This window comes from Phyllobates terribilis, unplaced genomic scaffold (assembly GCF_046119375.1).
Source record: "Phyllobates terribilis strain yellow unplaced genomic scaffold, ASM4611937v1 Scaffold_12__6_contigs__length_324123572, whole genome shotgun sequence".
NCBI lineage: Eukaryota > Metazoa > Chordata > Amphibia > Anura > Dendrobatidae > Phyllobates > Phyllobates terribilis.
In genome coordinates, this window is record NW_027362772.1 from 15,705,586 (window position 1) to 15,721,320 (window position 15,735).

General features: G+C 60.5%; 1 protein-coding gene across 3 annotated transcripts; it reads left to right on the forward strand.

The window, feature by feature from the left end:
• The first annotated feature begins 5,736 nt into the window (after positions 1 to 5,736).
• Positions 5,737 to 14,982, forward strand: HAUS5 (HAUS augmin like complex subunit 5). Of its 3 annotated transcripts, none has more exons than XM_073657552.1 (20): positions 5,737 to 5,840; positions 7,043 to 7,181; positions 7,271 to 7,333; positions 7,447 to 7,479; positions 7,618 to 7,642; positions 7,881 to 8,013; positions 8,122 to 8,269; positions 8,344 to 8,422; positions 8,509 to 8,585; positions 9,374 to 9,431; positions 9,530 to 9,723; positions 9,855 to 9,921; positions 10,022 to 10,167; positions 12,752 to 12,914; positions 13,016 to 13,096; positions 13,204 to 13,349; positions 13,575 to 13,689; positions 13,966 to 14,104; positions 14,278 to 14,410; positions 14,481 to 14,980. In XM_073657552.1, the coding sequence occupies exons 2-20, from the start codon at positions 7,084 to 7,086 to the stop codon at positions 14,605 to 14,607; spliced, it is 2,025 nt and encodes a 674-aa protein (XP_073513653.1). In that variant the 5' UTR covers positions 5,737 to 5,840; positions 7,043 to 7,083; the 3' UTR covers positions 14,608 to 14,980. The 3 variants fall into 3 exon arrangements, with proteins under 3 accessions (XP_073513653.1, XP_073513654.1, XP_073513655.1); XM_073657553.1 differs by having other exon boundaries at positions 5,804 to 5,896; positions 14,481 to 14,981; XM_073657554.1 differs by lacking the exon at positions 5,737 to 5,840 and adding an exon at positions 5,843 to 5,975 and having other exon boundaries at positions 14,481 to 14,982.
• The last annotated feature ends 753 nt before the right edge of the window (positions 14,983 to 15,735 follow it).

Consider the following 15,735-nt stretch of genomic DNA (forward strand, 5'->3'; position numbering starts at 1 on the left):
GGAGAGAGCAGCGAAGTATGTGAGCGTGGGGGAGAGAGCAGCGCAGAATGTGAGCGCGGGGGAGAGAGCAGCGCAGTATGTGAGCGCGGGGGAGAGAGCAGAGCAGTATGTGAGCACAGGGGAGAGAGCAGCACAGTATGTGAGCATGGGGGAGAGAGCAGTGCAGTATGTGAGCGCGAGGGAGAGAGCAGCGCAGTATGTGAGCGCGGGGGAGAGAGCAGTGCAGTATGTGAGCACGGGGGAGAGAGCAGTGCAGTATGTGAGCACAGGGGAGAGAGCAGCGCAGTATGTGAGTGTGGGGGAGAGAGCAGCACAGTATGTGAGCATGGGGGAGAGAGCAGTGCAGTATGTGAGCGTGGGGGAGAGAGCAGTGCAGTATGTGAGCATGGTGGAGAGAGCAGTGCAGTATGTGAGCACGGGGGAGAGAGCAGTGCAGTATGTGAGCATGGGGGAGATAGCAGTGCAGTATGTGAGCACAGGGGAGAGAGCAGTGCAGTATATGAGCACGGGGGAGAGAGCAGTGCAGTATGTGAGCACAGGGGAAAGAGCAGTGGAATAGGTGAGCGCAGGGGAGAGAGCAGCGCAGTATGTGAGCACGGGGGAGAGAGCAGTGCAGTATGTTAGCACAGGGGAGAGAGCAGTGCAGTATGTGAGCGCGGGGGAGAGAGCAGCGCAGTATGTGAGCGCGGGGGAGAGAGCAGTGCAGTATGTGAGCGCGGGGGAGAGAGCAGTGCAGTATGTGAGCGCGGGGGAGAGAGCAGTGCAGTATATGAGCACGGGGGAGAGAGCAGCGCAGTATGTGAGCACGGGGGAGAGAGCAGCGCAGTATGTGAGCGCGGGGGAGAGAGCAGTGCAGTATGTGAGCACGGGGGAGAGAGCAGTGCAGTATGTGAGCACAGGGGAGAGAGCAGCGCAGTATGTGAGCGCAGGGGAGAGAGCAGCGCAGTATGTGAGCGCAGGGGAGAGAGCAGTGCAGTATGTGAGCGCGGGGGAGAGAGCAGTGCAGTATGTGAGCGCGGGGGAGAGAGCAGCGCAGTATGTGAGCGCGGGGGAGAGAGCAGCGCAGTATGTGAGCGCAAGGGAGAGAGCAGCGCAGTATGTGAGCGCAGGGGAGAGAGCAGTGCAGTATGTGAGCGCGGGGGAGAGAGCAGTGCAGTATGTGAGCGCGGGGGAGAAAGCAGCGCAGTATGTGAGCGCGGGGGAGAGAGCAGCGCAGTATGTGAGCGCAAGGGAGAGAGCAGCGCAGTATGTGAGCGCGGGGGAGAGAGCAGCGCAGTATGTGAGGGCAGGGGAGAGAGCAGCGAAGTATGTGAGCGTGGGGGAGAGAGCAGCGCAGTATGTGAGCGCGGGGGAGAGAGCAGCGCAGTATGTGAGCGCGGGGGAGAGAGCAGAGCAGTATGTGAGCACGGGGGAGAGAGCAGCGCAGTATGTGAGCGCGGGGGAGAGAGCAGTGCAGTATGTGAGCGCGGGGGAGAGAGCAGTGCAGTATGTGAGCGCGGGGGAGAGAGCAGCGCAGTATGTGAGCGCGGGGGAGAGAGCAGTGCAGTATGTGAGCGCGGGGGAGAGAGCAGCGCAGTATGTGAGCACGGGGGAGAGAGCAGTGCAGTATGTGAGCGCGGGGGAGAGAGCAGTGCAGTATGTGAGCGCGGGGGAGAGAGCAGCGCAGTATGTGAGCGCGGGGGAGAGAGCAGCGCAGTATGTGAGCGCGAGGGAGAGAGCAGCGCAGTATGTGAGTGCGGGGGAGAGAGCAGCGCAGTATGTGAGCGCGGGGGAGAGAGCAGAGCAGTATGTGAGCATGGGGGAGAGAGCAGTGCAGTATGTGAGCACAGGGGAGAGAGCAGCGCAGTATGTGAGCGCAGGGGAGAGAGCAGCGCAGTATGTGAGCGCAAGGGAGAGAGCAGCGCAGTATGTGAGCACGGGGTAGAGAGCAGCGCAGTATGTGAGGGCAGGGGAGAGAGCAGCGAAGTATGTGAGCGTGGGGGAGAGAGCAGCACAGTATGTGAGCGCGGGGGAGAGAGCAGCGCAGTATGTGAGCGCGGGGGAGAGAGCAGAGCAGTATGTGAGCACAGGGGAGAGAGCAGCACAGTATGTGAGCGCGGGGGAGAGAGCAGCGCAGTATGTGAGCACGGGGGAGAGAGCAGCGCAGTATGTGAGCGCAGGGGAGAGAGCAGCGCAGTATGTGAGCGCAAGGGAGAGAACAGCGCAGTATGTGAGCGCGGGGGAGAGAGCAGCGCAGTATGTGAGGGCAGGGGAGAGAGCAGCGAAGTATGTGAGCGTGGGGGAGAGAGCAGCGCAGTATGTGAGCGCGGGGGAGAGAGCAGCGCAGTATGTGAGCGCGGGGGTGAGAGCAGAGCAGTATGTGAGCACAGGGGAGAGAGCAGCACAGTATGTGAGCGCGGGGGAGAGAGCAGCGCAGTATGTGAGCGCGAGGGAGAGAGCAGCGCAGTATGTGAGCGCGAGGGAGAGAGCAGCGCAGTATGTGAGCGCGGGGGAGAGAGCAGTGCAGTATGTGAGCACGGGGGAGAGAGCAGTGCAGTATGTGAGCACAGGGGAGAGAGCAGCGCAGTATGTGAGTGTGGAGGAGAGAGCAGCGCAGTATGTGAGTGTGGGGGAGAGAGCAGCACAGTATGTGAGCACGGGGGAGAGACTAGCACAGTATGTGAGCACGGGGGAGAGAGCAGAGCAGTATGTGAGCGCGGGGGAGAGAGCAGCTCAGTTTGTGAGCACGGGGGAGAGAGCAGCGCAGTATGTGAGCACAGGGGAGAGAGAAGCGCAGTATGGGAGCACGGGGGAGAGAGCAGTGCAGTAGGTGAGCGCGGGGGAGAGAGCAGCGCAGTATGTGAGCGCGGGGTGAGAGAGCAGCGCAGTATGTGAGCGCGAGGGAGAGAGAAGCGCAGTATGTGAGCACGGGGGAGAGAGCAGCGCAGTATGTGAGCGCGAGGGAGAGAGCAGCGCAGTATGTGAGCGCGAGGGAGAGAGCAGCGCAGTATGTGAGCACGGGGGAGAGAGCAGCGCACTATGTGAGCGCAGGGGAGAGAGCAGCACAGTATGTGAGCACGGGGGAGAGAGCAGCGCACTATGTGAGCGCAGGGGAGAGAGCAGCACAGTATGTGAGCACGGGGGAGAGAGCAGCGCACTATGTGAGCGCAGGGGAGAGAGCAGCACAGTATGTGAGCACGGGGGAGAGAGCAGCGCACTATGTGAGCGCAGGGGAGAGAGCAGCACAGTATGTGAGCACGGGGGAGAGAGCAGCGCAGTATGTGAGCGCGAGGGAGAGAGCAGCGCAGTATGTGAGCACGGGGGAGAGAGCAGTGCAGTATGTGAGCGCGAGGGAGAGAGCAGCGCAGTATGTGAGCGCAGGGGAGAGAGCAGCACAGTATGTGAGCGCGGGGGAGAGAGCAGTGCAGTATGTGAGCACGGGGGAGAGAGCAGCGCAGTATGTGAGCGCGGGGGAGAGAGCAGGGCAGTATGTGAGCGCGGGGGAGAGTGCAGGGCAGTATGTGAGCGCGGGGGAGAGAGCAGGGCAGTATGTGAGCGCGGGGGAGAGAGCAGCGCAGTATGTGAGCATGGGGGAGAGAGCAGTGCAGTATGTGAGCACGGGGGAGAGAGCAGTGCAGTATGTGAGCACAGGGGAGAGAGCAGCGCAGTATGTGAGTGTGGAGGAGAGAGCAGCGCAGTATGTGAGTGTGGGGGAGAGAGCAGCGCAGTATGTGAGCGCGAGGGAGAGAGCAGCGCAGTATGTGAGCGCGAGGGAGAGAGCAGCGCAGTATGTGAGCGCGGGGGAGAGAGCAGTGCAGTATGTGAGCACGGGGGAGAGAGCAGTGCAGTATGTGAGCACAGGGGAGAGAGCAGCGCAGTATGTGAGTGTGGAGGAGAGAGCAGCGCAGTATGTGAGTGTGGGGGAGAGAGCAGCACAGTATGTGAGCACGGGGGAGAGACTAGCACAGTATGTGAGCACGGGGGAGAGAGCAGAGCAGTATGTGAGCGCGGGGGAGAGAGCAGCTCAGTTTGTGAGCACGGGGGAGAGAGCAGCGCAGTATGTGAGCACAGGGGAGAGAGAAGCGCAGTATGGGAGCACGGGGGAGAGAGCAGTGCAGTAGGTGAGCGCGGGGGAGAGAGCAGCGCAGTATGTGAGCGCGGGGTGAGAGAGCAGCGCAGTATGTGAGCGCGAGGGAGAGAGAAGCGCAGTATGTGAGCACGGGGGAGAGAGCAGCGCAGTATGTGAGCGCGAGGGAGAGAGCAGCGCAGTATGTGAGCGCGAGGGAGAGAGCAGCGCAGTATGTGAGCACGGGGGAGAGAGCAGCGCACTATGTGAGCGCAGGGGAGAGAGCAGCACAGTATGTGAGCACGGGGGAGAGAGCAGCGCACTATGTGAGCGCAGGGGAGAGAGCAGCACAGTATGTGAGCACGGGGGAGAGAGCAGCGCACTATGTGAGCGCAGGGGAGAGAGCAGCACAGTATGTGAGCACGGGGGAGAGAGCAGCGCACTATGTGAGCGCAGGGGAGAGAGCAGCACAGTATGTGAGCACGGGGGAGAGAGCAGCGCAGTATGTGAGCGCGAGGGAGAGAGCAGCGCAGTATGTGAGCACGGGGGAGAGAGCAGTGCAGTATGTGAGCGCGAGGGAGAGAGCAGCGCAGTATGTGAGCGCAGGGGAGAGAGCAGCACAGTATGTGAGCGCGGGGGAGAGAGCAGTGCAGTATGTGAGCACGGGGGAGAGAGCAGCGCAGTATGTGAGCGCGGGGGAGAGAGCAGGGCAGTATGTGAGCGCGGGGGAGAGTGCAGGGCAGTATGTGAGCGCGGGGGAGAGAGCAGGGCAGTATGTGAGCGCGGGGGAGAGAGCAGCGCAGTATGTGAGCATGGGGGAGAGAGCAGCGCAGTATGTAAGCGCGAGGGAGAGAGCAGCGCAGTATGTGAGCGCAGGGGAGAGAGCAGCACAGTATGTGAGCGCGGGGGAGAGAGCAGTGCAGTATGTGAGCACGGGGGAGAGAGCAGCGCAGTATGTGAGCGCGGGGGAGAGAGCAGGGCAGTATGTGAGCGCGGGGGAGAGAGCAGGGCAGTATGTGAGCGCGGGGGAGAGAGCAGGGCAGTATGTGAGCGCGGGGGAGAGAGTAGCGCAGTATGTGAGCATGGGGGAGAGAGCAGCGCAGTATGTAAGCGCGAGGGAGAGAGCAGCGCAGTATGTGAGCGCAGGGGAGAGAGCAGCACAGTATGTGAGCGCGGGGGAGAGAGCAGTGCAGTATGTGAGCACGGGGGAGAGAGCAGCGCAGTATGTGAGCGCGGGGGAGAGAGCAGGGCAGTATGTGAGCGCGGGGGAGAGAGCAGGGCAGTATGTGAGCGCGGGGGAGAGAGCAGGGCAGTATGTGAGAGCGGGGGAGAGAGCAGCGCAGTATGTGAGAGCGGGGGAGAGAGCAGCGCAGTATGTGAGAGCGGGGGAGAGAGCAGTGCAGTATGTGAGCGCCGGCATTAGGAACTATGCCATGGATTTCCGTACCCCCGCCCTGGATGTGCCGCATCCATCGTTCCCATAGTCCCTACTCTGTACTTCACACTTGCTTTGCCACAACTAATGTGTACTTGATCCTAACAATAAAGCTTCTTTTAGACAGATTGATTATTATTAATATTATTATTAGATAATGGATATAGTGTAATACATGCAGTTCTTCGCTTCGACCACTAGATGGCGCGCACGCCTGCTTGCTGCTTCTTTCCGTACATGCGCTGGGCACGAGCTCCCTCTTGTGGCACAATGTGAGACGTGCAGCGTGACGTACAAATTGACGGATGTGACATGTTAACGTCGCGACAGAATCCACGGGCGGGAAGAGTGAATCTCCTGGTGAGGAGGAGCAGTGAATCTCCGGCCCGTTGAGACCTTTGAATTCTCAGCACACGGTTATTGGCTATGAGAGATGCACTCGCGCACTATTTTCCGTGTTCGCGACATGCTGGCACTTGTAGTTCCACTCTTCTGGTTGGGATTTTGGTGTTGAGTGTTTCTATAGTTATAACACCGCGGCTGGTCTGGGCTGTGGCTGGGAATTGTAGTCCTTCATGGTCTCGTGTGCTCAGTGCAGGGCTGTGCTGGGGCTTGTAGTCCTAATTGTCACTTCCCTGCTGGGGCTTGTAGCCCTAACTGTCACTTCCCTGCTGGGGCTTGTAGTCCTAACTGTCACTTCCCTGCTGGGGCTTGTAGCCCTAACTGTCACTTCCCTGCTGGGGCTTGTAGTCCTAACTGTCACTTCCCTGCTGGGGCTTGTAGTCCTAACTGTCACTTCCCTGCTGGGGCTTGTAGTCCTAACTGTCACTTCCCTGCTGGGGCTTGTAGTCCTATCTGTCACTTCCCTGCTGGGGCCTGTAGTCCTAACTGTCACTTCACTGCTGGGGCTTGTAGTCCTAACTGTCACTTCCCTGCTGGGGCTTGTAGTCCTATCTGTCACTTCCCTGCTGGGGCTTGTAGTCCTATCTGTCACTTCCCTGCTGGGGCTTGTAGTCCTATCTGTCACTTCCCTGCTGGGGCTTGTAGTCCTATCTGTCACTTCCCTGCTGGGGCTTGTAGTCCTATCTGTCACTTCCCTGCTGGGGCTTGTAGTCCTATCTGTCACTTCCCTGCTGGGGCTTGTAGTCCTATCTGTCACTTCCCTGCTGGGGCTTGTAGTCCTATCTGTCACTTCCCTGCTGGGGCTTGTAGTCCTATCTGTCACTTCCCTGCTGGGGCTTGTAGTCCTATCTGTCACTTCCCTGCTGGGGCTTGTAGTCCTATCTGTCACTTCCCTGCTGGGGCTTGTCACTCCACAGTCTGCCCAGCATCAGCCTGTAGTTGGTGTCCATCTTCCAGGTCTCGCTGGGGGTTGTAGTTCTTGCTGTGCTGCTCGGGGGTGCAGTGTCTCAGTGCGGCCACCAGATGTCGCCTGATTTTAAGTTTTCCAGAAGTTTTTATAACTTTCCAGTGAACTTTTCTTCTTCTTCTGTCAGTGAATGGAAACCTGCGGGGCCTGACAGCAAGCAGAGGGCTATAAATAGCTGATTTATTCATTGCAGGTGACCCCCATATTTATATGCCCCCTCTCTCTACTTGAGGGATGGATCGCAGGAGTTTGGCGCAGGACGTGCGGCGCTGGGCGGTGCAGGAGATGGGACTCCCGCCACATAAGGCACCCAGCGAGGAAATGCTGCAGAGGTGAGACCCCCGCACCCCCCCCCTATCAATTCACCACCCGTCCGCCCCCCGTCATCCCACTATGCACCTGACACTGTCCTGTCTTGCAGACTCTTCATAGGACAGTGCGCCGACATCTGGAAATACGTCATACGCCACGTGCGCAGCGAGAGGTGAGGGATGAAGGATCACTGAGCACCATTTAAAGGGCCAGTATCCCATTATTGGGGGCATCAGACAATAGATAAACTAATTGCAAAAGTTTTCACACCATTTTATTTTGTAGGACCGTGAGGAACATGGAAGGGAACCTGCACTGGTATCCTTCTCGAACCGGTCGACTGTCGGCATCATCCTGAACCAGGAGGCCCCGGATGAGCCGGGTGTTAAAGGGCCCGTTCATACAGCAGAGGGTTTGTTACAATGTTACGTGTTTTCTCCTTAACTCGCAGTCCAGGTATCAGCAGCTGCAGCACTCGGAGGTGAGTGTGATCCTGGGAGACCCCCCTGACACTTATTAGGTGATTTAAGGGCGCCCCAGTCTTACCCATCCTTCATTTATAAAGGGTTTATGAGGATTTAGGTAACACGCTGTCTATTGACATGAGCGGAGTATTGGGGTAATTGCCTGTGTTCCAGGGATTAGATTGTCTTGTCCCCGGACTGCCCCTTTAAGTGCCACCATTGTGGGGAGGAGACTGAGGGTCTCCGCTCTTGCAGGCGCAACGCTCTGCGGAGGAGAAGGAGCTGCAGCGCAGGAAGCAGCTGAGTCAGGAGATCCTGCAGCTGCGCTCAGAACTGCAGCATCTACAGGAGCAAATCCAGAGCGCCGAGAAAGATGTCTCCAGGCAGGGTGAGTGCACAAGTATTCACGCCCCCGGGGTCTGCACAGTTATAACGCTAAATTCTTAATTTTTGCATATGTCTTCACCCCCACCTTCCACCTTTTCTGCCTCTCTAGAACTGAGCAACCACAAGTCCCAGGATCTCAACCAGCGGTTGCTGCTGCTCCGAGCCTTTGCCAGGAGGAAAGAGATGGAGAGCGACGATCTGCGGGAGGAGAACCTCAATGTGCAGGACAGCTGCGTGCGGCTGATCGACATCAGCAGGTAAGGGTCGCGCTCGCCCGGCTCTGCTGCGTCGCTCTGCGGACACCGTCACACGTTGTATGTTCCTCCCGCAGAGCGTCGCAGTGGGACGTCGTGTTCCCGCCCCTGGAGGAGGATTCCGCCATGAACACTTTCCCCGAGCCGCAGGTTCTGGTACGTGAAATCCCCCCGCAGCGCTGGTGACCGATACATGCCCCTCTCGCCCATTATTCTGCTCATCTGAGTCTTCCTCCCATCAGAGAGACGTGCGCGAGGCTTGTCAGACGCGGTTCAACTATTTGCGCTCCCTGTATGACGACATCTCTGGCTCCATGCCGTAAGTGTAGAGAATCCCATCTGCTCGTCTGTAATCCTTATCCGGGCTCTCCCTGTATGTAGAAATTTTCTCCCGGGTCTGTAGCCCTTACTGTAGAGAATCCCTCCCATCTGCTCATCTGTAATCCTTACCCGGGCTCTCCCTCTATGTAGAAACTTTCTCTCTGTTCTGTAGCCCTTACTGTAGAGAATCCCTCCTGTCTGCTAGTTATGGATCTTCTTGATTCTCCTCCACCTGATTCCTCCTGGTTTACTGCTGTAACTACAGAGATTCAATCTCCATTCCTACCTGACTAGCTTTTGTATTGCAGAGAATCCCTCCCTCCTGCTATTTTGTGCTCTATGTCATGGTCTTACTGCTCTATACATAGAGAATCCCTCCCATCTGATCTGTTCTTCAATCTTGCGTTATCGTTGCTCAGATGGGAGGGATTCTCTATATACAGAGCAGAGATAATGTATGATTGAAGAACAGATCAGATGGGAGGGATTCTCTATATACAGATCTGTTCTTCAACTTGCTCTATACATAAAGAATCCCTCCCATCTTAGGGGCTCACTGCTGTTTTAGCAGATCGGAGGGATTCTCTATGTAAACAGCCTAAACTATTAGATTAGAGGGATCTGTAGAGCATGGAATAGACAAAGCGAGCAGATGGGAGGGATCCTCACTGCTCTATACTTAGAGAATCCCTCCCATTCGATCTGTGGTCTTTCTGCTTGATGCGTGGAGAATCCCTCCCGTCTGGTCATGTCTCTGCCTCGTCTGATTCTGCTGTTTCCTCTCAGAACCGGAAGAGAAGATCTGCGCTCGTTTGCTAATCGCCAGTGGATGAGTCAGACGGAGGTGAGTCGGCTGTGGATAATCCTGCCGGACAAAGGGGAGTCCCTCCGGGGATCCGGCGCGCGCTTTGGCCTCCTCCACCACGATTCTGTGTTTTGCAGAAAATCTGGTCTCTGTACCCCCCGAACCACGTGGTCTCGTGTCTAAAGCACCTCGCCGAGGAGAGCAGCCGGGACATGAGGCGGCTGCAGACGTCGGGGGCCGAGGACCCCGCAGAGACGTCCCGCAGCTTCTCCGAGACCCCAACCGACCTCCACGAGACGACGGAGAACCTGGAGCCGACCAGACCCAAAAGGTTTGTTACAATGTGTCAGTGTGGCCCCCGCGGAATCCTCCGTCCTGATCATCTACTGCAATGTATCAGTATGGATACCGGCCGGTGCCGCTGTGACGACCCCTCAGCTGTGAGAAGTCTCTGTGTTTCAGGGCTCTGTCCCAGGACGCGCGGCGTGAAGCTTTGGCCGTTCTTCCCTCCTACAGCGCCCTCCTGCAGGCGAGTCTCCGTCCTCCGCTGCTCCGGGTCGGGGGGGGGGGGGGGGGGGGAGGGTGCACATACGTTCCGCACCGGGGGGGTCACTCTGTTCTCCCTGTAGGACGGCTGGAAGGAGTCGGTGTCCGTCGGCTCAGAGCTCCGCAACGTTCAGAAGCGGCTGAAGGATCTGTCATCCCGCATGGCGGAGAAGATCCAGGAGGTCCACAGGGCGCTATCAGACGGCAGCGAGCTCTCCGCCCTCAGCAGGTAGGGGCGCCAGTGGGAGGTCACAGCCCTGGTGGCCCCAACAGTCAGCCATAGAGCCGGCCAGAAAAAGGGCAATGGTTATATACAGCAGCCCTGGTGGCCAGGGGCAAGAAGGGGGTTTAGGGGCTGCGGCCCTGGTCCAGGGGAATGATGGGGTTGGGGGCTGTGCAACAGGAGAATGAAGGGAGCAGGCTGCATCTCAGGTCTTCTAGGGGGGCTGTGGATGTGGTTGGGGGGGGGGGGCTGAGTCCCTGGTGGTCTAAGGAGAACGATGGGATTTGTGTCTGGGTCCCTGGCGGTCTGGGGGAATGACGGGATTCGGGGCTGGGTCTCTGGCGGAGTGGTGGGGTTCGGGGCTGGGCCCCTGGCGGTCTGGGGGAGGGACGGGATTCGGGGCTGGGTCTCTGGCGGAGTGGTGGGGTTCGGGGCTGGGCCCCTGGCGGTCTGGGGGAGGGACGGGATTCGGGGCTGGGTCTCTGGCGGAGTGGTGGGGTTCGGGGCTGGGCCCCTGGCGGTCTGGGGGAGGGACGGGATTCGGGGCTGGGCCTCTGGGGGAGTGGCGGGATTCGGGGCTGGGCCCCTAGCGGTCGGGGGGAGGGACGGGTTTAGGGGCTAGGTCTCGGGGGGGGGAGTGGCGGAATTCGGGGCTGGGCCCCTGGCGGTCTGGGCGAGGGGACGGGTTTCGGGGCTGGGTCTCTGGGGGAGGGGCGGGATTTGGGGCTGGGTCTCTGGGGGAGTGGTGGGATTCGGGGCTGGGCCCCTGGCGGTCTGGGGGAGGGGCGGGATTCGGGGCTGGGCCCCTGGGGGAGGGACGGGATTCGGGGCTGGGCCCCTGGCGGTCTTGGGGAGCGGCGGGATTCGGGGCTGGGCCCCTGGCGGTCTGGGGGAGTGGCGGGATTTGGGGCTGGGCCTCTGGGGGAAGAGACAGGGTTCGGGGCTGGGCCCCTGGCGGTCTGGGGGAGGGACGGGATTCGTTGCTGGATTCGGGGCTGGGCCCCTGGCGGTCTGGGGGAGTGGCGGGATTTGGGGCTGGGCCTCTGGGGGAAGAGACAGGGTTCGGGGCTGGGCCCCTGGCGGTCTGGGGGAGGGACGGGATTCGTTGCTGGATTCGGGGCTGGGCCCCTGGCGGTCTGGGCGAGGGGACGGGTTTCGGGGCTGGGTCTCTGGGGGAGGGACGGGTTTCGGGGCTGGGTCTCTGGGGGAGGGACGGGTTTCAGGGCTGGGTCTCTGGGGGAGGGGCGGGTTTCGGGGCTGGGTCTCTGGGGGAGGGGCGGGATTTGGGGCTGGGTCTCTGGGGGAGTGGTGGGATTCGGGGCTGGGCCCCTGGCGGTCTGGGGGAGGGGCGGGATTCGAGGATGGGCCCCTGGGGGAGCGGCGGGATTCGGGGCTGGGCCCCTGGCGGTCTGGGGGAGCGGCGGGATTTAGGGCTGGGCCTCTGGGGGAAGAGACAGGGTTCGGGGCTGGGCCCCTGGCGGTCTGGGGGAGGGACGGGATTCGGGGCTGGGCCCCTGGCGGTCTGGGCGAGGGGACGGGTTTCGGGGCTGGGTCTCTGGGGGAGGGACGGGTTTCAGGGCTGGGTCTCTGGGGGAGGGGCGGGATTCGGGGCTGGGTCTCTGGGGGAGGGACGGGTTTCGGGGCTGGGTCTCTGGGGGAGGGGCGGGATTTGGGGCTGGGTCTCTGGGGGAGTGGTGGGATTCGGGGCTGGGCCCCTGGCGGTCTGGGGGAGGGGCGGGATTCGAGGATGGGCCCCTGGGGGAGCGGCGGGATTCGGGGCTGGGCCCCTGGCGGTCTGGGGGAGCGGCGGGATTTAGGGCTGGGCCTCTGGGGGAAGAGACAGGGTTCGGGGCTGGGCCCCTGGCGGTCTGGGGGAGGGACGGGATTCGGGGCTGGGCCCCTGGCGGTCTGGGCGAGGGGACGGGTTTCGGGGCTGGGTCTCTGGGGGAGGGACGGGTTTCAGGGCTGGGTCTCTGGGGGAGGGGCGGGATTCGGGGCTGGGTCTCTGGGGGAGTGGTGGGATTCGGGGCTGGGCCCCTGGCGGTCTGGGGGAGGGGCGGGATTCGAGGATGGGCCCCTGGGGGAGGGACGGGATTCGGGGCTGGGCCTCTGGCGGTCTTGGGGAGCGGCGGGATTCGGGGCTGGGCCCCTGGCGGTCTGGGGGAGCGGCGGGATATGGGGCTGGGCCTCTGGGGGAAGAGACAGGGTTCGGGGCTGGGCCCCTGGCGGTCTGGGGGAGGGACGGGATTCGGGGCTGGGCCCCTGGCGGTCTGGGGGAGGCATGGGATTCGAGGCTGGGCCCCTGGCGGTCTGGGGGAGGGACGGGATTCGGGGCTGGGTCTCTGGCGGTCTGGGGGAGCGGCGGGATTTGGGGCTGGGCCTCTGGGAGAAGAGACAGGGTTCGGGGCTGGGCCCCTGGCGGTCTGAGGGAGGGACGGGATTCGGGGCTGGGCCCCTGGCGGTCTGGGGGAGGCATGGGATTCGAGGCTGGGCCCCTGGCGGTCTGGGGGAGGGACGGGATTCGGGGCTGGGTCTCTGGCGGTCTGGGGGAGGGATGGGATCATTGTGTCTCCCTTTGCGCACGTTGCAGAGAAGCCTTCGATGCGGAGCTCCGCTTGGTGCGGCTGCGCGGCTGTCAGACGGCTCTGCAGCAGGAATGTCGCGCGCTTCAGTCTGAGGTGGCGGAAAAGAAGCAAGAAGTGAAGCTGCTCCAGAAGCAGCAGCAGAACATCCAGAGCGTCTGCCACCTCCTGGTGAGTGCTGCTCCGCGTGGGACGGCCGGGGGGTGGGGGGGGGGGATCAGCGGTGGTCGGGGATCAGCGGCGCCTTTCTCTGACGTCCGGTTTTGCTGCAGGACAGGAAGCAGAAGCAGATCCAGGTCCTCGCTCAGGGCGCCGTCATCTGCAGGTCCCAGGTCCGGCAGCAGAGGCTGGAGGTGAAGTCATGTGACTCTGGGATGGGCAGGGGTGTACTTACTTATGCAAATGAGAATACTGCAGCGGCCAGGACCCCCCGCACTGATCGCAGCTCTTCTCTCGCCAGGTGCAGCGATTCGTGCAGGAGAAGCTTCGGCCGCGGCCGCACGAGATCTTCCAGGAGACGCAGCGGCTGCAGGACGGGATCCAGAAGGACTTGAAGCATTTCTCCTCCGTCTCCCTCCCGGCGATGCAGAAAGTCCACACAGACGGGTGAGACCCCCGGGGCCTCGGTGCTGCAGTCGCTTTGTCTTATCTGCCTCGAGCAGGAAGGTAGCAGAAGTTTTGCATGCGGCTTTGGGTGTGACTGGAGGATGAGGTCTGTTCTATAGGAACATTACTGCTGCCCCCTGCTGGTTCAGGACAGGAATGAGTCATGCATGCAGCTCTAGATGTGACTAGAGTATAAGATCTGATCTAAATTTTCACCTTGTGCAGGGCGACCGCGGTGCCGGCTCAGGAGCTGTCCATAAACCGCGTCTCCGACCCCCGTTCTCCGCACTACGCCGCCTACAGCGGGATCTACACCAGCGTCGGCCTGTCCCTGTATAAGGTGAGAGACCTGCGCTGACACACTGCGACGTATACGGACATCTCTGCGCTGACACACTGCGACGTATACGGACACCTCTGCGCTGACACACTGCGACGTATACGGACATCTCTGCGCTGACACACTGTGACGCCCTCCAGCTGTGCGGTATACAGATTCCTGCGCTGACACACTGTGACACCCTCCTGCTGTGCGGTATATCAATTCCTTCGCTGACACACACTGATGTATACGGCGATGCCTGCGCTGACACACTGTGACGTCTCCTCCCCTCAGGCCCCGGAGACGGTCCTGCCCCACGTGGCGGAGATGAAGCGGCGCCTCCATTTCCTCCGCTCCCAGCAGAGCAGCCGCCGTCGCGCGGCCACCCGGCTCCAGTGGCAGCTCTGCGAGAGCCCCAGCGCCGGCATCGACAGTGAGTAGATGTTTCCTTCCCACAGATGAGGCGTCGCTACTTTGTATCGGTCTCTGTCAGCCGGGCAGCACACACCTCGCTCTGTTACAATGTGTCGGTCTGCAGTGCCGGATGTTCTGCTCCCAGGATGTCGTCACTGATACACTGTAACGGACCCTCTGCTCCTTCCTCAGCGCTGCTGCAGCTCCTCTCCTCTCACTACGCGCAGCAGACGGAGCAGCTCGTCCCTCAGCTGCAGCAGCTCATCCAGCAGTGCGAGAGCAGCCAGGAGTACGGGAAGGCGGTGCAGGCGGCTGTGAGCGACTGGTGAGTGCGGCGCCCCCTGTGGCCGCCACATTGGCTGTGACTCGGTAATGACTCCTCCTCTCCGCTGCAGGTGGGAGCAGCCGGCGCAGCTGTGTCTACCCCAGGAGGAGCGCGGCGGGCAGACCCTGCGCCAGTGGCGGGATCGCTGGACGGTGGCGGTGACCGCTCTGCAGAGAACGACCGGCGACCACAGCTGAGGAGATAGCGGACCCCCGGAGCCTGAATGCTCATGCCACTGCGGGGGTCTGGCCCTATAGACTAGTACCTCCTGACAGCTGAGCGTTTGTTACAGTGTGTCAGTGTCATGCTGCCAACAGCACTTACTCTGCTCACATACTGTAACAAACCCTCAGCGGTGGACGACCAGATCAGTAACTAGACACGTTCCCATTCACTGACGGCAAGCGGAGCCGAACGTCTGCTGGGAACAAAGTCTGTAGCTTTATTTATAGCGATCCGGCCCTTTAAATGGCGGTCGCGTCCTCGACGTCGCGGAACACAGAACTCGAAGCATCACCTGTTTCTCGGTATTAGTCACACGCGTGCGCTGGAAACTGTTCCCCCCCACCCCCTTACAATAAATAGCATTTTCTCCAAAACTGTGTCCTGTCTGCTGCAGTATATGCTGACTTGTGGCCACCAGGGGGCGCCGTTGTATGGGTGGAATGAAGGTGATGGAAGTCTTCAGCTGCGGCTCAGATGAAGAATGTCGTCAATGTAACGGCGACATCTAGGACCCAGACATCTTCCCTGTGATATTTCTGTACTAATAAAATTATCAAAACGTTTCGACTGCACCGGCCCTTTAGCATTCGATGGTTTGATAAAGGCCCCGTGCGGCTGAAACATTGATTTTTTTTTTCTGTAATAATTGAGTTACCAGGCAGCCGTCTGGTTCCTGGATTTCTCTGTATTGTTGCACAGGACTCGTCTATGGTCAGTGTCGATGTGATGGGCCAAGAGGACAAAGTCGCCTTCCCACGCGGCTGTGAGAGTGGAGCCATTTTCCTTCCCATCGCTGTTCCATCTCCTGTAAATATACTTCGTTCTCAAATGTAAAGAAATTCTAGGTGCTCGGCACTGCTCCCCTTTCTGACTTCTGCCCCCAGGTGGCGCTGTTGTATCTATACTTATCACTGCTAGATGGCGCTGCCGTTTGTGCTCATTACTGCCTGCAGGTGGCGCTGCTATCTATGCTCATTACTGCTGGATGGTGCTGACTTTTGTGCTCATTACTGCCCCCAGGTGGCGCTCCCTTTTTCTCATCACTGCTTGCAGGCGCTGTTGTGGTGCCACAGATCGGGGCACTGCAGTCGGGATCGGGG